The sequence below is a fragment of the Pogoniulus pusillus genome, chromosome 16 (genome assembly GCF_015220805.1).
Source record: "Pogoniulus pusillus isolate bPogPus1 chromosome 16, bPogPus1.pri, whole genome shotgun sequence".
Lineage (NCBI taxonomy): Eukaryota > Metazoa > Chordata > Aves > Piciformes > Lybiidae > Pogoniulus > Pogoniulus pusillus.
This window is the reverse complement of record NC_087279.1, coordinates 13,612,372-13,632,334: the sequence shown is the minus strand read 5'-3', so window position 1 is coordinate 13,632,334 and position 19,963 is coordinate 13,612,372. Positions and strand designations below refer to the sequence as shown.

At 59.9% G+C, this 19,963-nt stretch overlaps 5 protein-coding genes across 10 annotated transcripts; 3 read left to right on the top strand and 2 right to left on the bottom strand.

Moving 5' to 3' along the window:
• The first annotated feature begins 269 nt into the window (after nucleotides 1–269).
• PARP3 (poly(ADP-ribose) polymerase family member 3) lies at nucleotides 270–4,588 on the top strand. The gene is made up of 11 exons (XM_064156048.1): nucleotides 270–360; nucleotides 831–1,053; nucleotides 1,268–1,393; nucleotides 1,815–2,006; nucleotides 2,337–2,472; nucleotides 2,669–2,895; nucleotides 3,027–3,176; nucleotides 3,301–3,378; nucleotides 3,592–3,769; nucleotides 3,972–4,118; nucleotides 4,229–4,588. Exons 2-11 carry the CDS (start codon nucleotides 871–873, stop codon nucleotides 4,396–4,398), a joined length of 1,587 nt encoding a protein of 528 aa, XP_064012118.1. The 5' UTR covers nucleotides 270–360; nucleotides 831–870; the 3' UTR covers nucleotides 4,399–4,588.
• Nucleotides 4,589–5,326: 738 nt separating this feature from the next.
• Nucleotides 5,327–8,374, top strand: LOC135182477 (probable G-protein coupled receptor). Of its 2 annotated transcripts, XM_064156612.1 has the most exons (3): nucleotides 5,327–5,450; nucleotides 5,782–6,275; nucleotides 6,513–8,374. In XM_064156612.1, the coding sequence occupies exons 2-3, from the start codon at nucleotides 5,878–5,880 to the stop codon at nucleotides 7,111–7,113; spliced, it is 999 nt and encodes a 332-aa protein (XP_064012682.1). In that variant the 5' UTR covers nucleotides 5,327–5,450; nucleotides 5,782–5,877; the 3' UTR covers nucleotides 7,114–8,374. The 2 variants fall into 2 exon arrangements, with proteins under 2 accessions (XP_064012682.1, XP_064012680.1); XM_064156610.1 differs by having other exon boundaries at nucleotides 5,782–8,374.
• On the bottom strand, nucleotides 8,309–14,561 carry PCBP4 (poly(rC) binding protein 4). Its single transcript, XM_064156609.1, has 13 exons — nucleotides 14,415–14,561; nucleotides 12,785–12,900; nucleotides 12,445–12,468; nucleotides 12,336–12,368; nucleotides 11,992–12,108; nucleotides 11,786–11,914; nucleotides 11,418–11,546; nucleotides 11,088–11,162; nucleotides 10,874–10,918; nucleotides 10,608–10,683; nucleotides 10,187–10,239; nucleotides 9,581–9,750; nucleotides 8,309–9,270 (listed from the first exon to the last, which is right to left on the bottom strand). Exons 2-13 carry the CDS (start codon nucleotides 12,878–12,880, stop codon nucleotides 8,955–8,957), a joined length of 1,263 nt encoding a protein of 420 aa, XP_064012679.1. The 5' UTR covers nucleotides 12,881–12,900; nucleotides 14,415–14,561; the 3' UTR covers nucleotides 8,309–8,954.
• A 1,240-nt stretch (nucleotides 14,562–15,801) lies between these two features.
• On the bottom strand, nucleotides 15,802–17,867 carry LOC135182474 (putative protein-lysine deacylase ABHD14B). Of its 5 annotated transcripts, none has more exons than XM_064156606.1 (4): nucleotides 17,422–17,867; nucleotides 16,897–17,123; nucleotides 16,473–16,741; nucleotides 15,802–16,167 (listed from the first exon to the last, which is right to left on the bottom strand). In XM_064156606.1, the coding sequence occupies exons 2-4, from the start codon at nucleotides 17,102–17,104 to the stop codon at nucleotides 15,985–15,987; spliced, it is 660 nt and encodes a 219-aa protein (XP_064012676.1). In that variant the 5' UTR covers nucleotides 17,105–17,123; nucleotides 17,422–17,867; the 3' UTR covers nucleotides 15,802–15,984. The 5 variants fall into 5 exon arrangements, with proteins under 5 accessions (XP_064012676.1, XP_064012677.1, XP_064012675.1 ...); XM_064156607.1 differs by having other exon boundaries at nucleotides 16,897–17,105; XM_064156605.1 differs by having other exon boundaries at nucleotides 16,897–17,298; nucleotides 17,422–17,866.
• ABHD14A (abhydrolase domain containing 14A) lies at nucleotides 17,742–19,955 on the top strand. The gene is made up of 5 exons (XM_064156603.1): nucleotides 17,742–18,094; nucleotides 18,179–18,440; nucleotides 18,589–18,704; nucleotides 19,020–19,255; nucleotides 19,526–19,955. Exons 2-5 carry the CDS (start codon nucleotides 18,193–18,195, stop codon nucleotides 19,706–19,708), a joined length of 783 nt encoding a protein of 260 aa, XP_064012673.1. The 5' UTR covers nucleotides 17,742–18,094; nucleotides 18,179–18,192; the 3' UTR covers nucleotides 19,709–19,955.
• The last annotated feature ends 8 nt before the right edge of the window (nucleotides 19,956–19,963 follow it).

Below are 19,963 nucleotides of genomic sequence, written 5' to 3'. Positions count from 1 at the left end.
CTGCAACACCCTCAGCCCTGCCTGCTTGGCAGGTACCCAAGAAAAAGAGATCAAACATGCCAAGTGACTCACGCTTGCACTGTTTCAATACCGTTTTCCCTGTCCCAGGGCACGGCAGAGCGGGGCTGGCTGGAGAGGCATGTGGTGAGAGGGTCACTCCTGATCTTGGGCACTGCTGGGCAGGCAGGCAGGCAGCCAGCCAGCCGCAGGGTGTACGCCCTGCTTGAGGCGGTGACAGACGTTTTTGCTGTCATCCCCGGACACTGCTTGCTCTTGGCCAAGAGAAGGTTCCCGGAGGCTCCTCCTCTGGGACCGGCCGTGCCCAGCGCTGGGCTCGCCAGTTGCTGGCAGGAGGAGCAGGTAGGACACGGCTGCTGCCCGCTTTTGTGCACACTTTGCTGCCTCTGGCAGCCGTAGCTTGGCTGGAACTGGGCAACCGCAAGAGATAAGGGGCTGCCCAAGCCCGCGCTACACTCAGAGCACCAGGTCACTGGACTTGGCAGAGATTGGGAGGAGGAGGACGATGCTGCATGTTTCTGGGGTGGCATTGCATGCTTTCCTCTTCTGCATGGCCCTGGGGCCACAGGACTGGGGGAGCCTTAGCAAAACACTCCTGTGGGTTGGGTATCCCTGGTGAGGTGAGGTGGGGATCAGGCAGGGCTGCCTGGGTGCCACCCACCTCTCCAGTGGACCTTTGTCCTCTTTGGGCTCTCCTGACTTGAGTCACTGAGCAAGGAGCTGTCGGCTGGAGGTGCAGGGAAAGTGAGGCACAGCCCAGCCAGGCTTTCCTGGAAGGACAGCAGTGTCTCTCACTCTCTGCTCTGCCCAAGGACTTTGCTGGCAGATCAAGGCTGTGGGGGTGGCTCAGCTATGGCCTCCAAGCGCCACACGACCCCTGCAAAGCAGTCAGACAGTGGTGGTAAGAAAGCAAAGCAGGGAGAGGAGGAGAATGCCTGGAAATCAGCTTTGGAAGCCCTGAAAGCTGCCCCCAAGGAGAAGCCCCCTGCCACCATCGATGGGCTGTGTCCCCTGAGCACAGAACCAGATGCCCAGGTGAGAGCAAGTCTCTGAGGTACCCAGTGAGGCCAGGATGGGGCAACATGGGCAGGAGGGCTGGGGCAGTCCAAGGGCAGTCCCCACTCTGCTGGCACAGGGACAGCCCCACCTACCCTTGCTGACCCCATTGTCCCCCCACTGGGACAGCTCTGCAGACTCCCCAGTCCAAACGTTGCTCTAGTGCCAGCCCAGGTGATGCTGCTTGCTGTAGGTCTATGAAGATTATGACTGCACCTTGAACCAGACCAACATCACTGCCAACAACAACAAGTTCTACATCCTCCAGCTCCTTGAGCACAATGGTGCCTACAGTGTCTGGAGTCGCTGGGGTCGTGTGGTGAGTCCACCCCAGCACCACTCGTTCCTTCCCTATGTGTCTCATCTGTCCCCACCCTGTCTGAAGTCTCCCAAGGGTGAGGGACCTGGAGATCCTCATTGCATGTTCCCAGTCTCCAAGCAATCAAGTGGCCCTCCTTTACAGCCCCTTGTTGAGGGGCTTAAAGGACTTGTCCCCACACAAAGAGGCCCTCCTGGCCAGGGGATACCGCACGTTTCACTGTGGTGACAGCAAGAAGTGCAGGGCTGTCTGCTTGAGCCGGTGGGCCCTGAGACTCGGTGCTGGTGACTCAGCATGTTTCTGCTTGCTGCCCTGCAGCCCTGCCCTCACACTCCTCCTGCTCCTAAGCTGTTCTCCCCAAGAATGGGGATGGTGGAGCAGGGATGAATGGGGGGCCCTGACAACCACTATCCACTGCCAGGGGGAGGTGGGCCAGTCCAAACTCATGCCCTCCACATCCCTGGAGTCTGCCAAGAAGGATTTTGAGAAGAAGTTTCGGGAAAAGACCAAGAACAGCTGGGCGGCAAGAGAGAACTTCATTGCTCAGCCAGGAAAGTACACACTCATCGATGTGCAGCCAGGGTCCGGGCAGGAGGTGGAGGCTACCCTCAGGGTGAGTGTCACCATTGCGGAGTAGTCCTCACATGCTACCCCTGTCCCACCAGGCAGCAGGACATCTGAGAGGGTCAGCAGGATGGAGTGGGTTTTGGGAAGGGGTCTGGGTATAAGCTGAAACAGCCCACAGACAGAGATTCAGGGCTGAGATATAGCAGAAGGGCATCCCAAGCAAGAGCTGGGGCATCTGGGTGGTGTTAGTCCTGGAAAGCAGGAGCAGTGCCTGCCCATTGCTCTGCTGCCCAGGGCCAGGCTCTCCCCACTGCTGCCATGCGCCCACAGCCTCCTGCTGGCTCGCAGGCAGCATGGTGACTCTGGGGGTCTGCAGGTGGACAGTGTGGATGGGACCAAGGTCTGCAAGCAGCAGGTGCTGCCCTGCACCTTGGACAAAGCCACACAGGACCTGGTGTCCCTCATCTTCAGCAACGACATGTTCCGGGATGCCATGCAGACCATGAATATTGGTAAGAGGTGGTGGCCTGAGTCTGTTTGCAGCCAGGGAGTGCAGCTGGGGAGATGGCCAGGACATAAGTGCTGGTGGGAGTGTGGGTCCTGCATGCCAGGTGCCCAAGTGTGCCTGTCGTGAATACTGGAGGTCCCTGGAAGTAGCTGTGGGGAAGCAGGTGGGTTACTCATGCCCTCCCCTATTCCCACTGCCAGATGTGAAAAAGATGCCACTGGGAAAGCTGAGCAAGCAGCAGATTGCAAGGGGCTTCGAGGCTCTGGAAGAGCTAGAGGCAGCGCTGCAGGAGCAACCTCCGCTGGCTGCCCGCCTGGAGGACCTCTCCTCCCGCTTCTACACCATCATCCCCCATAACTTTGGGCGGGCACGACCACCCCCCATCGACTCACCTGTCTTGCTGCGTGCCAAGAAGGATATGTTGTTGGTGAGATGCCAGGGCACCTGGAAGGTGACATCCCTCCCCAGAAAGGCACCTGTGGGGCAGAAAGGTGCTGGTCCCATCAGTCACAGTGCCCAGCAGTGATGGTGAGCTTGCTTCTGGTTTGTGTCTGCAAGGTGCTGGCTGATATCGAAGTGGCACAGAGCCTGCAATCACAGAAGGTGAAGGAGGAGGAAGAAAAGGAAATCGCTCATCCGCTGGATCAGGATTATGCCCTGCTCTGCTGCCAGCTCTCCCTGCTGGACCCAGCCTGCCAGGAATATCAGGTGCCCCTTGCGCCACAGTACCCCCTGATAGGGAGCTACTGTGCTCTCCTGTCCCAGTGGGACCGTGGGCATTCTTGAGATGGCTGCCTTGGTGACACCACTTTCCTGATTCCCTCCCTGGTAGCTGATCCAAAACTATGTGACACAGACTGGGCGCAACCTCCGCATCCTCAACATCTGGCAGGTTGCCCGAGATGGTGAGGTGAGGAAAAGGAGATGATTGTCCCTGTCCTGCAGTGGGGAAGCCCCAGTTTCACCTCAAGGCTGCATTAGGTCTCTGGGCTCTTTTACTCAGAAGGGGCTTCAGGGGCAAACAGGCACCTACTCTCCTGCCCCTCTAGGTTGGTACTGGGGTTTGGGGGCCTGGGTGGCAGTGTCCCACTCTCGGGCAGCCCTTAGCTCTGCATCTCTCCAGGACGAGCGCTTCAGAGCCCACGACCTCCTGGAGCACCGACGCCTGCTTTGGCATGGCACCAACGTGGCAGTGGTTGCAGCCATCCTGAAGAATGGGCTGCGCATCATGCCCCACTCTGGTGGGCGCGTGGGCAAGGGCATCTACTTTGCCTCTGAGAACAGCAAGTCAGCCTGGTATGGTGAGTGTTCTGGGACATGCAGGGCTGCTCATAATGCCCGCAGGGTCTATGTCATCCTAGCATCCTTTGCACACCCTCTGTGAAGCAGCTCTGGTGTGTTAATCCCCTTTCCTGACGTGACAGCCAGTTCTGTGGCTGCCATGGGTGGCCTGGGAACAACCAGAGCTGGTGCCATCATCCCTATCCCTTTTTCTCATGGCAGTGCACTGCACGTCCAAGAATATTGGCATCATGTTCCTGACGGAGGTGGCCCTTGGCAAGTCTTACCACATCACCCGTGATGACCCCTCTCTGTGCCAGCCGCCCACCGGCTATGACAGTGTGGTGGCCTGTGGCCAGACAGAGCCAGGTGAGCCTGGGGATGAAAGGGGGTGTGGGGTTTGTGGAGTTGGGGTGGGCACAGGGCAGGTGGAGGGAAGTCAGATCTCAGGCTAGACGGGGTGATGTCTCCTCGCACAGACCCTGCACAAGATAAGGAGATGCTGCTGGATGGCAAGAAGGTGCTGGTGTGCCAGGGCAAGCCTATCCCCATGCCTGCCTACAAGGACTCCTCCTTCAGCCAAAGCGAGTACCTCATCTACCAGGAAAGCCAGTGCCGGATCCGTTTCCTCGTCCAGCTCCTCTTCTAAGAGTGTCCGAGCGACCCATGCCCCATCCCAGCAGCAGCTAGTGATGTCCACCGGCTCTGAACACGGCTTAACAGAGCTCTGACCACCAGCTCTGGTCTTGACTCTCCCACTACCCCATCTAGCGGGGATAGCCTGGCATGGGGACAGAGCTTGCTTTGAGGGTGAATAAAAAATGAAAACCTGTGCCTCGTATTGAGCAGTGCTGGTGCTTTCTTGGTTGCCAAGGTGGATGCAGAGAAGTCCTGGCGTGGATAGTGTTGAGTAGATCTGGAGGGGCTACAGCCTGTTGTGGCTGTCCAGCACTGGCAACCTTCAGGTGAAAGCTAGTGGCTTTGTGAGCCAAGTGCCCTTGTCACTTCAGCAAGGTACAAGGTTCATGCCCATTACCATGACGCCAGAGTGGCAGAGGATGAACAAGTTGTGCTGCCCTGCTTGGGCATGGAGGAGTACATGCTTCCATCCATCTGGAGAATGAGCACCTGCCCTCCTTCTGGTGCCATGCACGGCACCATGCTTGCTGCCCTGCTCCAGCCTGGCATCCATGCCAAGGCCCTCTCTGTGCTCACAGGTACACCCTGAGCACGTTTGTGTCCCTGGGGTTCTGGGGAAGGGGAACTCCCAGTTGCATTACCCTGGTGCCCCATGGATGCTGAGAAGGAGATGCTGCAGACCCACCTGTGGGTCTGTCCCTCAAGCCCAGGGAACCTTGGGGCTGAGCTGTCTCCATGGAAGGACCAGGCCTGCTGCAGCAGGTGGCCATGCTGTGGGGGGAGCACAGAGCTCAGGGACCCCAGTCCCCCCTTTCTGAGCTCCCGCTGGCTGCTAGGACCCAGCAGCTGTCCCCGTGGGACCAACACGAGTGCAGGCAGCACCCGGGAGTGACAGCTGGTGCCATCCGCAGCTGGCAGGCTGCAGGCAAACAGGATGACGAGCGGGTGACGGGAAGGGGCAGCGTGGCCTTCCACAGGGCCCTCCTTCTGCTGCAGGAGCAACGCCGGTAGGGAGGACGCCCGGCAAGCAGGGGAGCATCACCCACCTCCTTAGGAGCAAAGGTGCGTTGGATCCCCCTTACCCAACACGGGGTCCCACTCGACTGGGGAGCAGGGCAGGGATGGGGCTGGCGGGTTCATGCTGGCTGTCCTCAGGGCACGCTGGTGCGGTTGGGCAGGGGGAGGGGGTGGGGGGTGTCAGCCTGGCCCTGTTTTGGAGACAGCCTGGATACCGGTTCTGGGGTAGGCAAGGTGCTATAACCTCACTGGGCACCTCTCTGGGCACCTGTCTCTGCTCCAGTATCTCAGAGGGATTCAGGTTGTCTCTGGGTTTCTCTGTGGCTCTTCTTTATTTCGGTTCTTCTCCTGCATGTCCCACTCCCCTCCTCAACAGGTAAAGACAAGACAGCAGCCATGGCTGAGGTGGGGTTTCATTCTAAGGGAAGAGCAGCCCAGGCAACACAGCTGCTGGCTTAACCCTTCGAGGGGGATGGCGAGCCAAATGGGGCTGAACACCACGGACAGCCTAGAGCCACTCTCCATCCCTGAACAGTCCATTGCCCAGGAAGTGGTGAGCCTCTTCTGTATGGTCCTACTGACCCTCATTGCCCTGGTGGCCAACACTGTGGTGATGCTCGTCATTCTCAAAACTCCTCTTCTCAGGAAGTTCATCTTTGTCTGCCACCTCTGTGTGGTCGACCTCCTCTCTGCCATTTTCCTCATGCCCATAGGGATTATCTCCAGCTCGTCCTGCTTCAGCAGGGTGATCTACAGCATTACTGAGTGCAAGGCCTTGATATTCCTGAATATCTGCTTCATCAGTGCCTCCATCCTTACCATCTCCATCATCAGTGTGGAGCGATACTACTACATTGTCCACCCCATGAGGTACGAGGTCAAGATGACTATCAGGTTGGCGGTAGCTGGAGTGATCTTCATTTGGGTCAAGTCTATTCTCATCACTGTCTTGGCACTGCTGGGCTGGCCACAAGGCAATGGGGCCACCAGTGCCAGCCGCTGCACGGTCTACTGGAGCCCTGGGGCCCACAAGAAGGTTTTTGTGATCATTTTCATCGTCGCCTGCTTTATTCTGCCCACCATCATCATCTTTGCTGTCTACTGCAGGGTCTACCGAGTGGCCCGGATGGCATCCCTGCAGCACGCACCCGCACCAGCACAGGCAGCTGTGCCAGGACACAGATCCGACTCCATTGCCAGCCAAGTGACCATCATAACCACCAGGAACCTGCCGCTGCCTAGGCTGACACCAGAGCGCTTTTTGGGAAGCAACAAGGCCATCCTCACCTTGGTCCTCATCGTGGGGCAGTTCTTGTGCTGCTGGCTGCCCTTCTTCACCTTCCACTTGCACTCCTCTGTTGCTGCTGGCATGGTGGACAGTGGGCACAGGGAGATGCTGGTCACCTGGATTGCCTACTCCTCCTTTGCCATCAATCCTTTCTTCTACGGGCTGCTGAACCGCCAGATCCGTGAAGAGCTGGCTCGGCTCCGGCGCAGTTGTCTCAACCGGCCACTGGGCCAGGAGATCTGTCTGTCTGTCTTAGAGGCGTCTGTCCAGGAAAACATCCTGCAGTTCCTCCAGAGAGCAACTTGCACACTGGAGACCCACGCCAGCTGCCTTAGTCCCAGCCCCAGGAACAGGAACAGGTTGGACCAGACCAAGATAGGCTTCCCTACCCCAGGTCAAGCTCCTGATGAGAGCAGCTGAGAAGCAGGAGGCCCTGTCCCACAGTGCTGGGCAGGAGAATGGGCAGGGGACCTGCCAGGGTCCTTGTTCAGACTTTGCCTCTTGATCTTATAGTGGAAGAGGGTTTCTCTGCCTGTGAGAAGGCAGCAGACCTGGAGATGCTGCATCTTCCTTCTGCAGGCTGGGGTTGTTCCTGGCTCCACCAGCACAACCCAGCTGCATGGACAGGATCTCCTTGGGACAAGGACATGCCAAGGGACTCCTATGTATGGGCAGAGGAGAGGACACTTCCATCTCTGTCATTTCACTGGGACAAATAACGGCCATCAGGGAAGAGCAGATGTCCCTTGAACCATTTACCCTTGAGCCGGTAATGGCCCGGCTAACACCACTAACATCAGTAACACCAGAGCCCTGGGCACCTCACTGATCCTGGGTGGCCAACATGGAGCCCTCCATCCTTGGCTGTTTAACCCAAAACTAATGTCTGAGTGGAGGAGTGCTTGTCATCCATAGTACTTATTAGGGAGATGGCACTCGAGAGCCTGGCTCAGGCTGTGCCTTTGTTTCTCCTGCTGGAGTGGTGCTGTGCACGTGCTCTGCCAAGCCATGCCCCCTGTCCCTGTCAGTGGGCAGGGGCTGCCCCTCTCAGGGGAGATGTTAGCTGGCCAGGGGCCCATGCTGGGCTGTTGATGGACACAGATGTCCAGCTGAAGCCCAGTCAGTGGTGCCAAGTGCCAGTCAAACTGGGCTGCCAGCCAGGAGTACACTGGGGTGGGCACAGTGACACAGAGTAGTGGGGTGCCATCAGGGTGCCCCTGGGCAGTAGCAGCCAGAGAGGACTGGAAACTGCTGTCTCATTTCGGTCTCACTGCTTCTGCAGGGCTGGGGGACCTGCAGAAAAACCTAGAGGACTGGGACTAGATAAGAAAGGGGAGAAAGAGGAGTGGACCCTGCTGGGTGCTGGAGGGGTACATCCACCCTGGCCCACCCACAGATGTCCTAGGGATGGAGATGCTCCTGCCCCAGTATTGCTAATGAGCTGGAGGAGAACTGCCTCATGGCATGGAGGATGCTCCAGGAAGATCTCCAGAGAGACTGGAGCTGAAGCCCAGCACCTGCCTGGGCACAAGGATGCCTCTCCAGCCACCACCTTGTGTCCCCAGGAGCTAGGGCTGTCTCTAGCATGATGGTGTCTCCACTCAGGGTGGGGGAATTGTTTTTTCTTGTAAATTTTATCTTTTTATTAAACCGTTGATAAGTTATAAAGGAGGAAAAAATATAGACTTATATATACAGCATTTCCAAGCCTGCAGGGACCGGCTCTTGGATGGGGTTGCTGGGCAACTGCTCCGAGGTGCCCTGGGGAGGGCCCCCCACCAGACCCAGGGGAAGGGGGATCCCCAGAGAGGCCAGGCAGACCCTCATCCAGTGGGACTCAGCTTTTGGGTGCAGCTGGAGGGTGAGCAGGGGCATCGCAGGTTGGGCAGAGTGAAGGGCGGGGAGCCCACTTCCTGCACAGGGTCCCACCCCAGCACAGGGTACTGAGAGCAGAGACCCTGGGCCAGCAGGGACAGCCTCCCTCGCCACCTCTTCAGTACCAGGGGATGTGTTCCCTGTGCAGGGAAAATCAAGAAGGGGGGCACAGCACTGCCAGGATGGGCAGAAGGCAGCGGAGCAGCCCTTTTCTCCAGTGGGCTTCACTGCCAAGGAAGACCCTTCTCTTCCCTGGGGTGAGAAGCAAAGAGATCCACCCTGAACTTGGGCTACCTGTCTGGGGCTGGGTTGCAGGGTAGAGAGTGGGGAGGTGTCCCTGGCACTGAGTGGCACCCTAGACCCCCTTGCCCACCCTCCAGTGGGGCTCAGTAGGGTGAAAACTTCTGTCGGTCGGCTTTCTTGGTGCCATTGGCTGCCGAGATCTTGGTCGTGTAGGTGGTGGTTCCGCCGTTGGGACCCGCCATGGAGGATGGAGACAGTGCCAGGAAAGACATTGGCTTCAGGCCAATGAAGTTGGAGAGGGAGATGGCATAAGGGGTGCCCAGCAGGGCTGGTGGGGGAGGGGGTACAGCAGGCAGTTGTGCGCCAGAGCCTGGGGCGAGGGGTTGGGAGAAACCCATGCCGAGGTCCATGGAGCTAGGGCCTGGTGGCACCTGGGAGGTAGATTTGGCCGTCTCTAAGCTGGGGGAGGAAGTGAGAAGGACGGGCTGGTGAAGACCACAGTGACAACGTAGGTCCCCCAACCCCAACCTGGCCATCTTAGGGTGCAGAAACCATGCACCACATCACTTTTAGCACAGGTCTCCATGGCACACCCTGGGCATCCTGCTGCAGGTGAGCTAAAAGTTGGGGCTCACAGGTGCACCAACCATTGCAGGACCTCAAAGCAGCGCTCAGCCCATTCTTCCCGAGGATGCTGGGGTGAGGGTGTCCCTCAAAAGATGCACTGGGGTGCTAGCATCCAGCATGTGTCTCCCAGGTTGGCACCTACCAGGCTGTGATGAGGTACTGAGCCAGGGCGATGCTGACAGGGGACCCTGTGATGGTCACGTGCCGCTCACCGGCGCCCTCGGTCTGGTTCCCAATCTTGATGTGGGCTCCTGACATCTGCCGGATCTCGCTGATCTTGCTGCCGTGCCGGCCGATGATGCAGCCGATGAGCTGGAGGGGCAGGAGGGAGCAGCTGAAGGAGCCATGCAGAGCAGGGAGCAACCAGGGACTCAACCTGGCCACCCTCTATGCGTGGGAGGATCAGTGAAACTGAGACAGACACCAGAAGAGCAAGGCACTGCTCTCCTTGGGCAGACCCTGCTCTCTGCTCTCACTCAAGCCTCCCCTGGGTGGTTTTGGGCTGTCACATCCAACTGCTATTTCTTAGTGCTGACCAAACCCTTTCTCCTTCCCATGCCTCAGTTTCCCTTTTCTTTCAGCTGCTTCTGCCCTAAGAGCACCTTCTTTTCCTAAGCACTGGCAGACAAGGCAGAGCCTCCCCTGTGTGGGGAGGTGGGTGCTGGCCCCGACAAAGAGGCTGTGGGGTGGGGCACATGGGTAGGGGTAAGCTGTGGTCCCTCTCACCATCCCTGGGACCCATACATACGTCGTTGGGCACCAGAAACTCCTGAGAGCTGCTCTGGGAGCTGGCATCCAGGCCTGGGGGGAGAAACAGAGATGTTAGCAATGGTAGGTCTCCAGCAGGTCTGTGTCCCAGCCCAGACCAGTGCTAGGGCAGCCAGTGGCCCAGGGGACAAACTTGGAAGATTCCTGGAGAGATGCAGGGAGGATGGGACATAGGCACCATTTGTAATTTGGTGCTGTGGTCCCCCACTGCAGGTCTGGGGCTCTGATAGGTGCAGGGACCCCAGGAAATCAAGAACAGGGTTGTTCTAAGGAGCAGGTGGACAGGTCAGGGGAGTTAGGACTGAAGGTGATGCAGGGGACAGGGAATCCCTCATCAGACTGGGCGGATCAGGAGGGGCATACCACACTCACAGATTTGGGAGTGCATGAGGGATGCTCACCTGGCACCATGGAGGGTGTGTGGCCCAGGGAGGCAAAGGGGAGTGTGTGCCCTGACAGCTGCTGCAGCTTCGCCACCTGGTCAAGCAGTGTGAGGAAGAGGAAGGATGAGTTAGGGGTGATTGCAGAGGGTCCTCTGTTATCTTCTGGAGCTGAATTCTGGCACCCAGCACCTCCTAGGACAGGCATCCCTGGCAGTATCTGCCCCAGGAGGCACAGATCCCATGCCCATGGGAGCAGGTGTTGGTTGCCATAGAGACAGACTCACCTCGGCAGGACAGACTCCACTGTACTGGCCCTGCATGGACAAGCCCTGGGTGGTGAAAAAAGGGGCATCAGGGGGTGGTCAAGTAGAGACGTCTGCCTCAGGCCAACCCTCTGGGGCAGTGAGGCCACCCTGAGCTCACTGCAGTCACCCCTTGTCAGCAGAGGCTGGACCCTCTTACCACCCTATGTTCCCAAGGGTGCTGCACCCTCCTTACCTGGTTGGCAGAGAGCAGAATGGTGCCCAGGGAGAGGCCAGGGTGGTAGGGGATGGTGGCCCCCTTCGGAGGCGACTGGAGAGGGAGGGAAGGAGGTGGAGGGGATGAGAGATGAGGTGAATGCCCTTACACCCCCATGAATCCCTTCAGACCCCTCTATCCCATCATGCCTCCAATAAACTGGGCACAGTCCCCAGCACCACCAAGGCAGCATGCTCTTATGGGCTTCCATGCAGGGGAACCTCAGTGCTTGGGTCCAGATGGGCAGAGAAAGCCCAGGGGAAGGTAAGATGGCAGTACACGTCCCTTGGGCTGGGCATGAGTAGGTACCTCCAGGATGACGGCGCAGATCTGTCTCACACACTGGATGATGGTGTCTGGCACCCCTGAGACTGTGACAGCCCGTTCGGTGGAGTTGGGCAGAAGGTCACCGGCCACCTGCACCTGTGCCCCTGTGCTCTGAGGGTGCAAAGGGAGATACTGGGGTCCCTCAGCCACCTTCCCCTGGGCCTCAGCAGTTCACACCTCCTTTGTCCCGCCCTGGGTCTCCAGAGACTTTTGCAAGACCCACATGGTGATGCCCACTCCTGCATCACCTGTATCACCTTCCATAGCTCCAACAGAACCACAGCAGCCCCTCCAGCCATGGCTCCATGCCCAACCTAGGGCAAAAGGAGGGCCCACAGCCTCCACCTCACCTCCCGGATCTCCCGAATCTTGGCTCCTGCCTTGCCGATGAGCGAGCCGCACTGGCTGGCTGGGATGACGAGGCGCAGCGTCACCGGGGCTCTGCCTGCTGCTGGCCCATCGCTCCCTGCTCCCAGGTCCTGCAAATTTGGCAGGCGATGTGGCATTGAACCTCCACTCAGAGGACACCCTTCTGGGGTGCAGGAGTGCTGCCTACCTCCTCCAGTTTGAAGGCAATCATGGAGACAGCACGGAAGACAGCATCGGTGGAGCCAGTGATGGTGGTGATGCGCTCAGGGCAGCACCCCTCTGAGATGGTGATGCGTGCACTGCTCTGGGGGCAGTGTCACATCCCGTCAGGGACATTGCAGGCCCTGTGCTCCACGTTCCCCTCGCAAGGGAAGGGCTCACTGCCTGCAGACCTGGGACTTTCACCTCCCACCTGCCCCAGGCAGTTTTCCCTGGGGTGCAATGGTCCATGTGGGGATGAGGGTGGCCAGAGCTTGCTTGGCACATGGGAGTGGCAGCAGGACCTGGTAGCCCCCCCCCCTATATCCTTACCTGCTCTCGTATCCTCTTAACAGTCTCTCCTTTCTGCAGGGAGGAACAAGGTAGGTGGTCAGGTCCAGGGGAGCCCCAGGGTGGCAGTGCCCTGGACCCTGAATCTTACCTTGCCGATGATGCTGCCAATCTCCTGCAAAGTTAGAAACGAGGGTGGCCACATTAGCAGGTAGCTCCCTGCCTGCCATATCCCTCCTCTTCCTACAGCCCGATGGATGGTCAGTGAGCAGGCCCTGCTTCATGGACACTTTCTGGTAGCACTGGGGCATAGGAACAGGCCCCTCCCTGGCTTAGGATGGTGAAGAAATCCTGGGAATGCTATTCCCAGAGATATTGGGAGCAGGGGAGGAAAACAGGGCGTGGTAAGGATCTGATAGTCCAGCACGGCCCCCACCCCAGGCATTGCTGACTTCCGGAGCAGTGCAGAGCCCCAGCCCCCGCCGTGTTACCTTGCCGTGCATGAGCATGCGAAGAGTCAGGGTGATGCTGAGCTCTGTCTCCTCGGGGCTCCCGCCCACACCACTGGCTCCATTCGGTGACGCCATGGCGGGAGGGTGAGCTGAGCCTGTGGCACACAGCAGTCTCCAGAAAGTGGGAAGCCTTCAGCTAACTTTGCCCCCCCAGTCCTAAATCTGCAGCCTGAAAAGCACCTATGGCTGGAAAGTGGGGAAAAAAAGAGCAGGGGCAGCACTGTGCCACTCCAGTGGGGCAGGCTTGTATGGCTTTGTGATATGCCACCGGCATGCTCCACCCGGTTTAGAAGCTGCCCAATGGGACCTACTGTCGTGTGTCTGCCTGAGCCTGCAGGCAGCTGCCGTCAACCTGGCCCTTGGCTGGGGCTGGCACCTCACCTTCACAGAGCCAGGAGATGGATGGTCATGGGGGGAAGAGGGAAAGTGTGAGGACTGCAGCTGGGGGATAGGGTTCCGTTTGCAGGTGCTCGGTGGGGCAGTGACATGCAGCGTGGGCCAGGGCAGAGGTGGTCTGGATGGCCTCACAAGCTGTGTGAGCTTTCCTCCCCCTCCTCCCCGGCACAAAGCCCCAGGAAAAAATGAAGCAACCTTCCCGATGGGGACTGCTAGCCTGATGCGAAGTATGACGTGATGCCCAATGCACGATGCCGCTGCACCATGCCTCCCATTCACACAACACCCCAGGACCCCACCCCAGACTCTGCGGCTGAGGGCTGGGGGCAGTCAGGGCCCTGCAGTGTCAGCACGGGGCTGGAGGAGGACAATTGCTGTGTGTCCAGGCATGGGTGGGTGGCTGCGGCACCGCTGGCTCCCGGCAAGCTGGGCGATGCCAAGCGGCTTTGGAACAAAGCGCCCGTGTTGGGGCTGGGACCCGTGTCTGAGGGCATGGCGGGGGGGTGGGGGGGGAGAGGCAGTTATTTTAGGTGCTGGCAAGACTTGCCACCGCTATGGCACATCTCCTGCATCAGGGCAATGGGGGTGGGGGGCAGGTGCCTCGGCATCCCCCGAGTGGACCCCTGGTGTGGTTTGGACACCTCATCTTCACCCCGCTGTTACCAGGGGCCGGAGAAAGGAGGAAAGGCTGAGGAAGAATATTCTCATTCCCGATGAAGGGGAGGCAGAAATGGGGAGTGGGGCAATATATCCTCCTGTATCCCCCTTCCCCACAGTCTGTCCATAGCCCCCAATCGCTGTGGATGAATGGCAGCAGGGACCTGCCAGGGACAAAAGATCCCACTGGGGAGTGGGGGATGAATCTGGCGGTGGGGTGGGGGGGAGGTGGTGGGGCCACGGGTGTCCGTCATTAGCCACAAGCAATGTGGGGGTCCACGGGATCTCACCCAGGTAAGCCAGGCTGGCAGGAAGTCTAAAGGCCACAGTGATGGGCACAGGCCACCTGCCCCAGCCCCGTGCCAGGGCTGGCGTCGGAACAGCCACAAAGCTGGGCACCGCCCCTCCTTCGGGGCACCTTCGGGTGGCGAAAAAAAGGTGACGAGGAGAGCCGGGAGGAACCCCCCCCGCCCCGTCCCTGGGAGAATCTCTGTCTGCTCGCCCTCCCGCCCGCCCCAAGCCCCCCAGCCCCCACCGGAGAGGGCCTGGCGGGTACCTTTCCGTGCGCCTCGTCCCTCCGCCGCCGGCTACCCCGCTCAGTGCCACATTGTCCCCGGCGGCGCCCAGTGACACCCGGGGCAGGAACAATGAGCCGCTTGACAGGCCAGGGCCAGGCTGGCAGCCTCGGCCCCCACCCCGGTCCACGCTGGGGCCCCCCTCGCTCTTCCCCTCTCCCACATCCCTCCCTCCGGGATCCTATTACAGCGGATAAGAGACACTAAAAGGAACAATGCACCCTGGGTAAGGCCATCTGCCACCGCTGGGGACATTCCTGGCCCCCCCTGCCCGCCTCCCCCCCTTGGCTCACACATCACCCCTCTTTGTAATTGCGTGGTGATTTTTTTTCCTGGAAGCCGATCAGCTGGCAGTGCCCGAAGGCTCAAGGACACCGGAGCGGGCATGGACGGGGCAGCTGGCAGCCCAGGGCTCGCTGGCACCCAGGGGTGCTGCTTGGGCAGAATGATGGGGAGGGGCGGGGTCGGGTGACATCCGTGTATTAGGGGTCCAGGGCTGCAACGGAGGGCCCGAACCGGGTAGCGGGTAAGAGATGCTCTCGATAGGGGTCCCGTGTCACTGGAAGGGCAGGAATCAGCTCATGCACCCCTGGCACTGCCCCATGCCTCCCACACAGACACTCCGCACACACAGTTAAGTGCCCCTCCCCCCCCCCCCCCCCGGGCCCTCCTTTACCTCCTCCCGCTAAATCCTCCTGGGCCCTGGCGTAAGCAGCTAAAGCCCAAGCAAGCTTGGTAAAGGGGGGCACCCCGCTGCCTGCTCCATCTGTGCCCCTAAATGCCCAGTGCAGCAGCACCAAAAGGGTAAGAAGGCAGGTGACTGGCACGGGGCTTGTCCCCCTGTCTGTCAGGTCTCCCTGCAGGCCCCCCAATCTGTCCATGGCAGCCACCAATTCGGTAAATCCAACACCACCCCCCCTCCAGGGTGCCAGGCGGCTGCTGCTGCTGCTGCTGCTGTGGGTGGAAGCCTGATGGGGCTGGCAGCTCCCAGAGGATTACCCTGAGCTTGGGTGTGTGCCAGGAGGAGTGGGAGAAGGAAGAGAAGGATGAAGGCCTGTGTGCTGGGGACATGGGTGCCATCACCTTGGTACACATTTATGTTTCTGAATATCACCCCAGGCCCCCCCGAGCACCCTCCGAAGCTCCCAGCATTCCTGATAGAAGTGATGGGTGGGCTCCAATGGCCTCGCAGATGACATATGCCCACCCACAGCAACACTTCCCAAATGTCCTGCCCCTCGGTGGCTGCATCTACCCTGCTTTCATCCCAAATGTGCATGGGATGGCATCCATGGAGGAGGTGGGGACCAAGAAAGGAGGAGGGAAGGGTGAAAAGAAGTGCGATGAAGGTGTCAGGAAAGCAGCAGCAGAGGTTGACATTTTATTTGGTCCCAGTGGAGGTGGTGCACCCAGCAGTGGGCCTGGCACAGTATGGCAGGGTTGAATATGGACATCAGGCAAGCAGCTGGATTGGCACAAGGCTGTGTGTGGAGGCAGAGGAGTGGGTGAGCCGGCCAGATCCTCATGCCCTATGAGCACAGCTCATCCGGCTCACTCCAGCTGCTGTAGGAAGGCCAGGAGTTCGGAGTGCCACTTGCTGGGCTTGTCCAGGTAGCAGGCATGTCCAGCACCTTGCAGCACCAGCACCTGGTGCTTAGGGAGGTTCTGCAGGTTGTTCAGGCTGATCTGCCCCAGCTCCACATCCTGGTCCCCATACACGATCAGTGTTGGGGTCTGCAGAGAAGGAATGCACCCTGAGCCTGCCATGGGCACCCAGGCACCCACTCCTCCTGGCAGGGGTCACCTCGGTACCAAGGTATGGAGGAGACACTTGCCCTTCTCTCCTGTCCACAAGGATAAGATGAAGCTCAGGCTCCCGGCTCTCCCAGTGTGCCTGCTTTCCCTCCTGCTAGCCATAGTTATGTTCCATCACCATCACATTCCCATTTTCCAGCAATGTGGTTTCTGGCCTGTTTGGTCTCTCCCTTGTCTAGCCTCAGCGCCACGCTCCCCTCACCATACCCTCCTAGTTCCCTGACCTCCCATGATCTCCCTCCAGGCCGTACTTTGATCTGGGCATACTGCTCCACTGTGAACTTCTCGGTGCAGATGGGCGCCACAGGCACATACGCCTTCAGCAGGTGGTTGTGCTGGAAGAGGAAAGGCAGCGAATACATGCCGCTGAGCGATGGGCTGATCACCACGGCTGGACCTAGGCTCAGAGCCTCCAAAACTGCTTTCAGGAAAGACCCCGGGGCTAGCTGGCCCACAGGTGCTGGGGCCACAGCATCCTTTGAGCGTCCCAGACCTGAGCCGCAGGAGACAAGTTGCCCTGTCACAATCTCTGCCACCTCACAACTAGGAGAAGCCATAACAGCAGGATGCTGGGGTTGCCATCACAGCATCACGAACCTCAGCAGCTGTATTGGCAACCCCTGGCCCCCACTCACCACCACACCTTACCCGGCAGGTCGATAGCCACAGCTCGGTAGCCATTTTCAGCCAGTGTGGCAAGCGTCTGCAGCTGCAGCCAAGTCTCAGAGGAGAAGCGAATGCCGTGCAGCAGGAGCACTGTCAGCTTTGGTGCCTGCTGGGCTGGCTGGGCTTGGCGGTAGAAAAGGGTTTGGCCTTCCACCGTGATGGTGCTCTCACTGAGCTGGTGTGCAGCCATGCTTGGAAGGTCAGGAGAGCTGTTAAAGGAGGTTGACAGCTGGAAAGGGGCCCGATGTATACGGTGGCCCTGTGCAGCCTAGTAGAAACGTTCGCCTCAGTGGGACGCTGGTGTCCCATCACTGAGGCCCGATGCCGGTGGGAAGGCAGGTAGGCTGTGGTGCTGGCACCAAGAAGTCAGGGTGACACTGACACCTATCAGTTTTTGGGGGACACCAGCAGAGAGCAAGTGGGTGCATGGGGCTGCTTGCTCCCTTGCCAGGTGGGCTCACAGGCCCGGCCCTGCCTCAGTTTCCCCACTGGGCCGGCGGCCCTTACCTGCTCCTATGCCCCCTGCGCCGTTCGCCGCTGGACTCCCGCTCCCCGTCGGCACTGCGGGGCTGGGGGACGCCGTGCCCAGGGTCCAAAGGCCAGCAGGGCAGAGGGGAGCGAGCAGCTACACCGCCTCAAAGAGCGTAAGGCCCGGATCGACACCCGGAACTGCCACCGCTCCGCCGAGTCGAGCGCAGCCGAGTCGAGCCGAGCTGTGCCGAGGACAGCCGAGTTCCGCCGAGACTCGCGGAGTTGCAGTCGAGCCCTAGCCGAGCCGAGCCGAGCCTTGCCGAGCTCTTACCGAGCAAAGACCCGAGTCCTGCCGAGCCCTAGCCGATAGCCCTGCCCGAGCTCTGCCGAGCCTTAGCTGGGCTGCGCTGAACCCAGCTAAGCTGGGGCTCCTTTCCCGGCAGTGGCTGTTTTCTGCCCGGGCCCTGCGGAGCCGTGCCGGGGATCGGTACGGTGCGCAGGCCCCTGGCTGACAGCCCTAGGGACCTTCAACGCCGCGGCCTCCCGCTAGGCGGAGCCGGAGACCGCAGGCGCGGTGCCGTGCGGGCCGGGAATGAGAGCGGCCATATGTCCCGGCTGGAGCGGAGGGGTGGCGGGCTCGGCAGACGGAGCCGGCGGCAGCTCGGGAGGCTGAGGCCGGGTCCGGGGCGCGGACCAGGCAACAGCTGAGGTGGACTGGGGCTTAACATCCCGGCCCCCCCTGCAGCAGTGGGGTTTGGAGCTTCCAGCCCCTCGCTGCCTTTTCCTTCTGCAGGAAGGGGAGCGGAGATGTCACTGGCCCGAAGCCACCTGGGGCTCTTGCTCCTCGGAGCGCTTCTCACCCTCGTCCTCTACCTCTTGCTCCCGGCCGCTCAGCATCAGCAGCGCTTGGCAGGCACCCGCCCTGAGGAGGGGAAGCGAGGCTGGCGGGCAGCCAACACTACTGCACGAACGGGAATGGCCAGGGGAGAACCCCCGGTCTTCTACAGGGAGGTTTCTGCAGGGTCCCCGGCCAGGGGCACTGCCAGGCCCGGGAGGTGGGTCAGCCTGCGGGCTTCCGTCGTGCGGGAAGGTGGGAGGGGACAGTCCTTGAAGATCAGTCTTTCACCAGCACTTAGGGCTGTCAAATGTCTGCAGGCACAGCATCTTCTCTTGAGCTCATTCCTGCCATCTTCCCCACCACAGGCCTGATGTCCTGTTCCTGCACGGCCAGGCATTCACCTCCAAGACATGGGAGGCCCTGGGCACGCTGGTGCTGATCGCCGGAGAAGGCTATCGTGCAGTCGCCATAGATCTGCCTGGTAGGACCACTGCTTAAGTCGGGCTCTGTTGGGCTCTGAACCTCGTTAGGGAGTGTCCTAGACCTTTTAAACCAACTATTGGTGCTTCCTGGGGCAGTGTGCCTGGGATGGAGCATTGGCCTCCATGGCTACCCAAACCTTTTTGCTGGGGTTGGGCCTATCAGCCTGGCACATGGCAGTGACTGTACAACTGCCAGGACTTGATTGAGTGCCCATATTTTGCCAAGCCATCTGAGCCTTCATGGGAGTAACTATTTCAGGCTGCACAATCCTGTCCAGCCCCATCCCTACCTCATGCCCTCTGCCTTGTGCTAGGCTACGGGGATTCTCCCCCAGCAGAAATGGTGGCCACAGCACAGACCCGGGTAGCTTTCCTGGACCACATCCTCCAAGAGCTGCATATGCAGAGGCCTGTTATTGTCAGCCCCTCCATGAGTGGCCGCTTTGCCCTGCCCTTCCTCCTGGCACAGGGAGACCAGTTGTCTGGCTTTGTGCCCATTGCACCTGTGGGCACCAAGGACTACACAGCTGAGCAGTATCGGCAAGTCCAGGTGAGGCAGGTTGTTTGTCTCCTGGGGCATCTCTGGGTGCTGGTGAGCCTCGTGGGACAGCTGGCTGGAGGGTGCATGGAGTGTGACTCTTCTCTTGGGGTGAGTGAGGGAACTTGTGTTACCCCCAGCTCATGGCATGGCTGGCATCTGCCTTCCATTGGCTTTGCAGCCCACTGTGGTGATGGGTGGAGGTAGGCACAGCCCAGGGGAAGCCTGGTGGCCGTTTCTGCCTTTGATGATGACTCCGGTTTTCTCTCTTCTCTTACCAAGACACCCACCCTGATCCTGTACGGTGACCATGACACTAGCCTGGGCGCTCAGGCCCTGGAGAGCCTCCGGCACCTGCCCAGGCACCGCGTGGCTGTGCTGCCTGGTGCCGGTCATGCCTGCTACATGGACAAGCCAGAGTACTTCCACCGGGCCTTGCTGGGTTTCCTGCGCCAGCTGAAGTGAACAGCACCTTGTCCCTTGCAGAGAGGAAGACGAGGGGGTCCCACTCCCAAGGGACTGGGAGGTTGGGGTGAGGGGAGCTGCTCTCTTTTGGGGTGGTGGGGCAGTGCTGTCAAGACGGGGTGTTGTCTGTCATGAGGCAAATAAACTGATGCTGCTCTGGTTTCTGCGTGTGTGCCCAAGCTCCGCGGGTTCCCCGGGCTCCCGCCCCGCCTAGTGCGGGGCAGAAGGGTGCACTGCCAGGCCTTTACCCGCTCT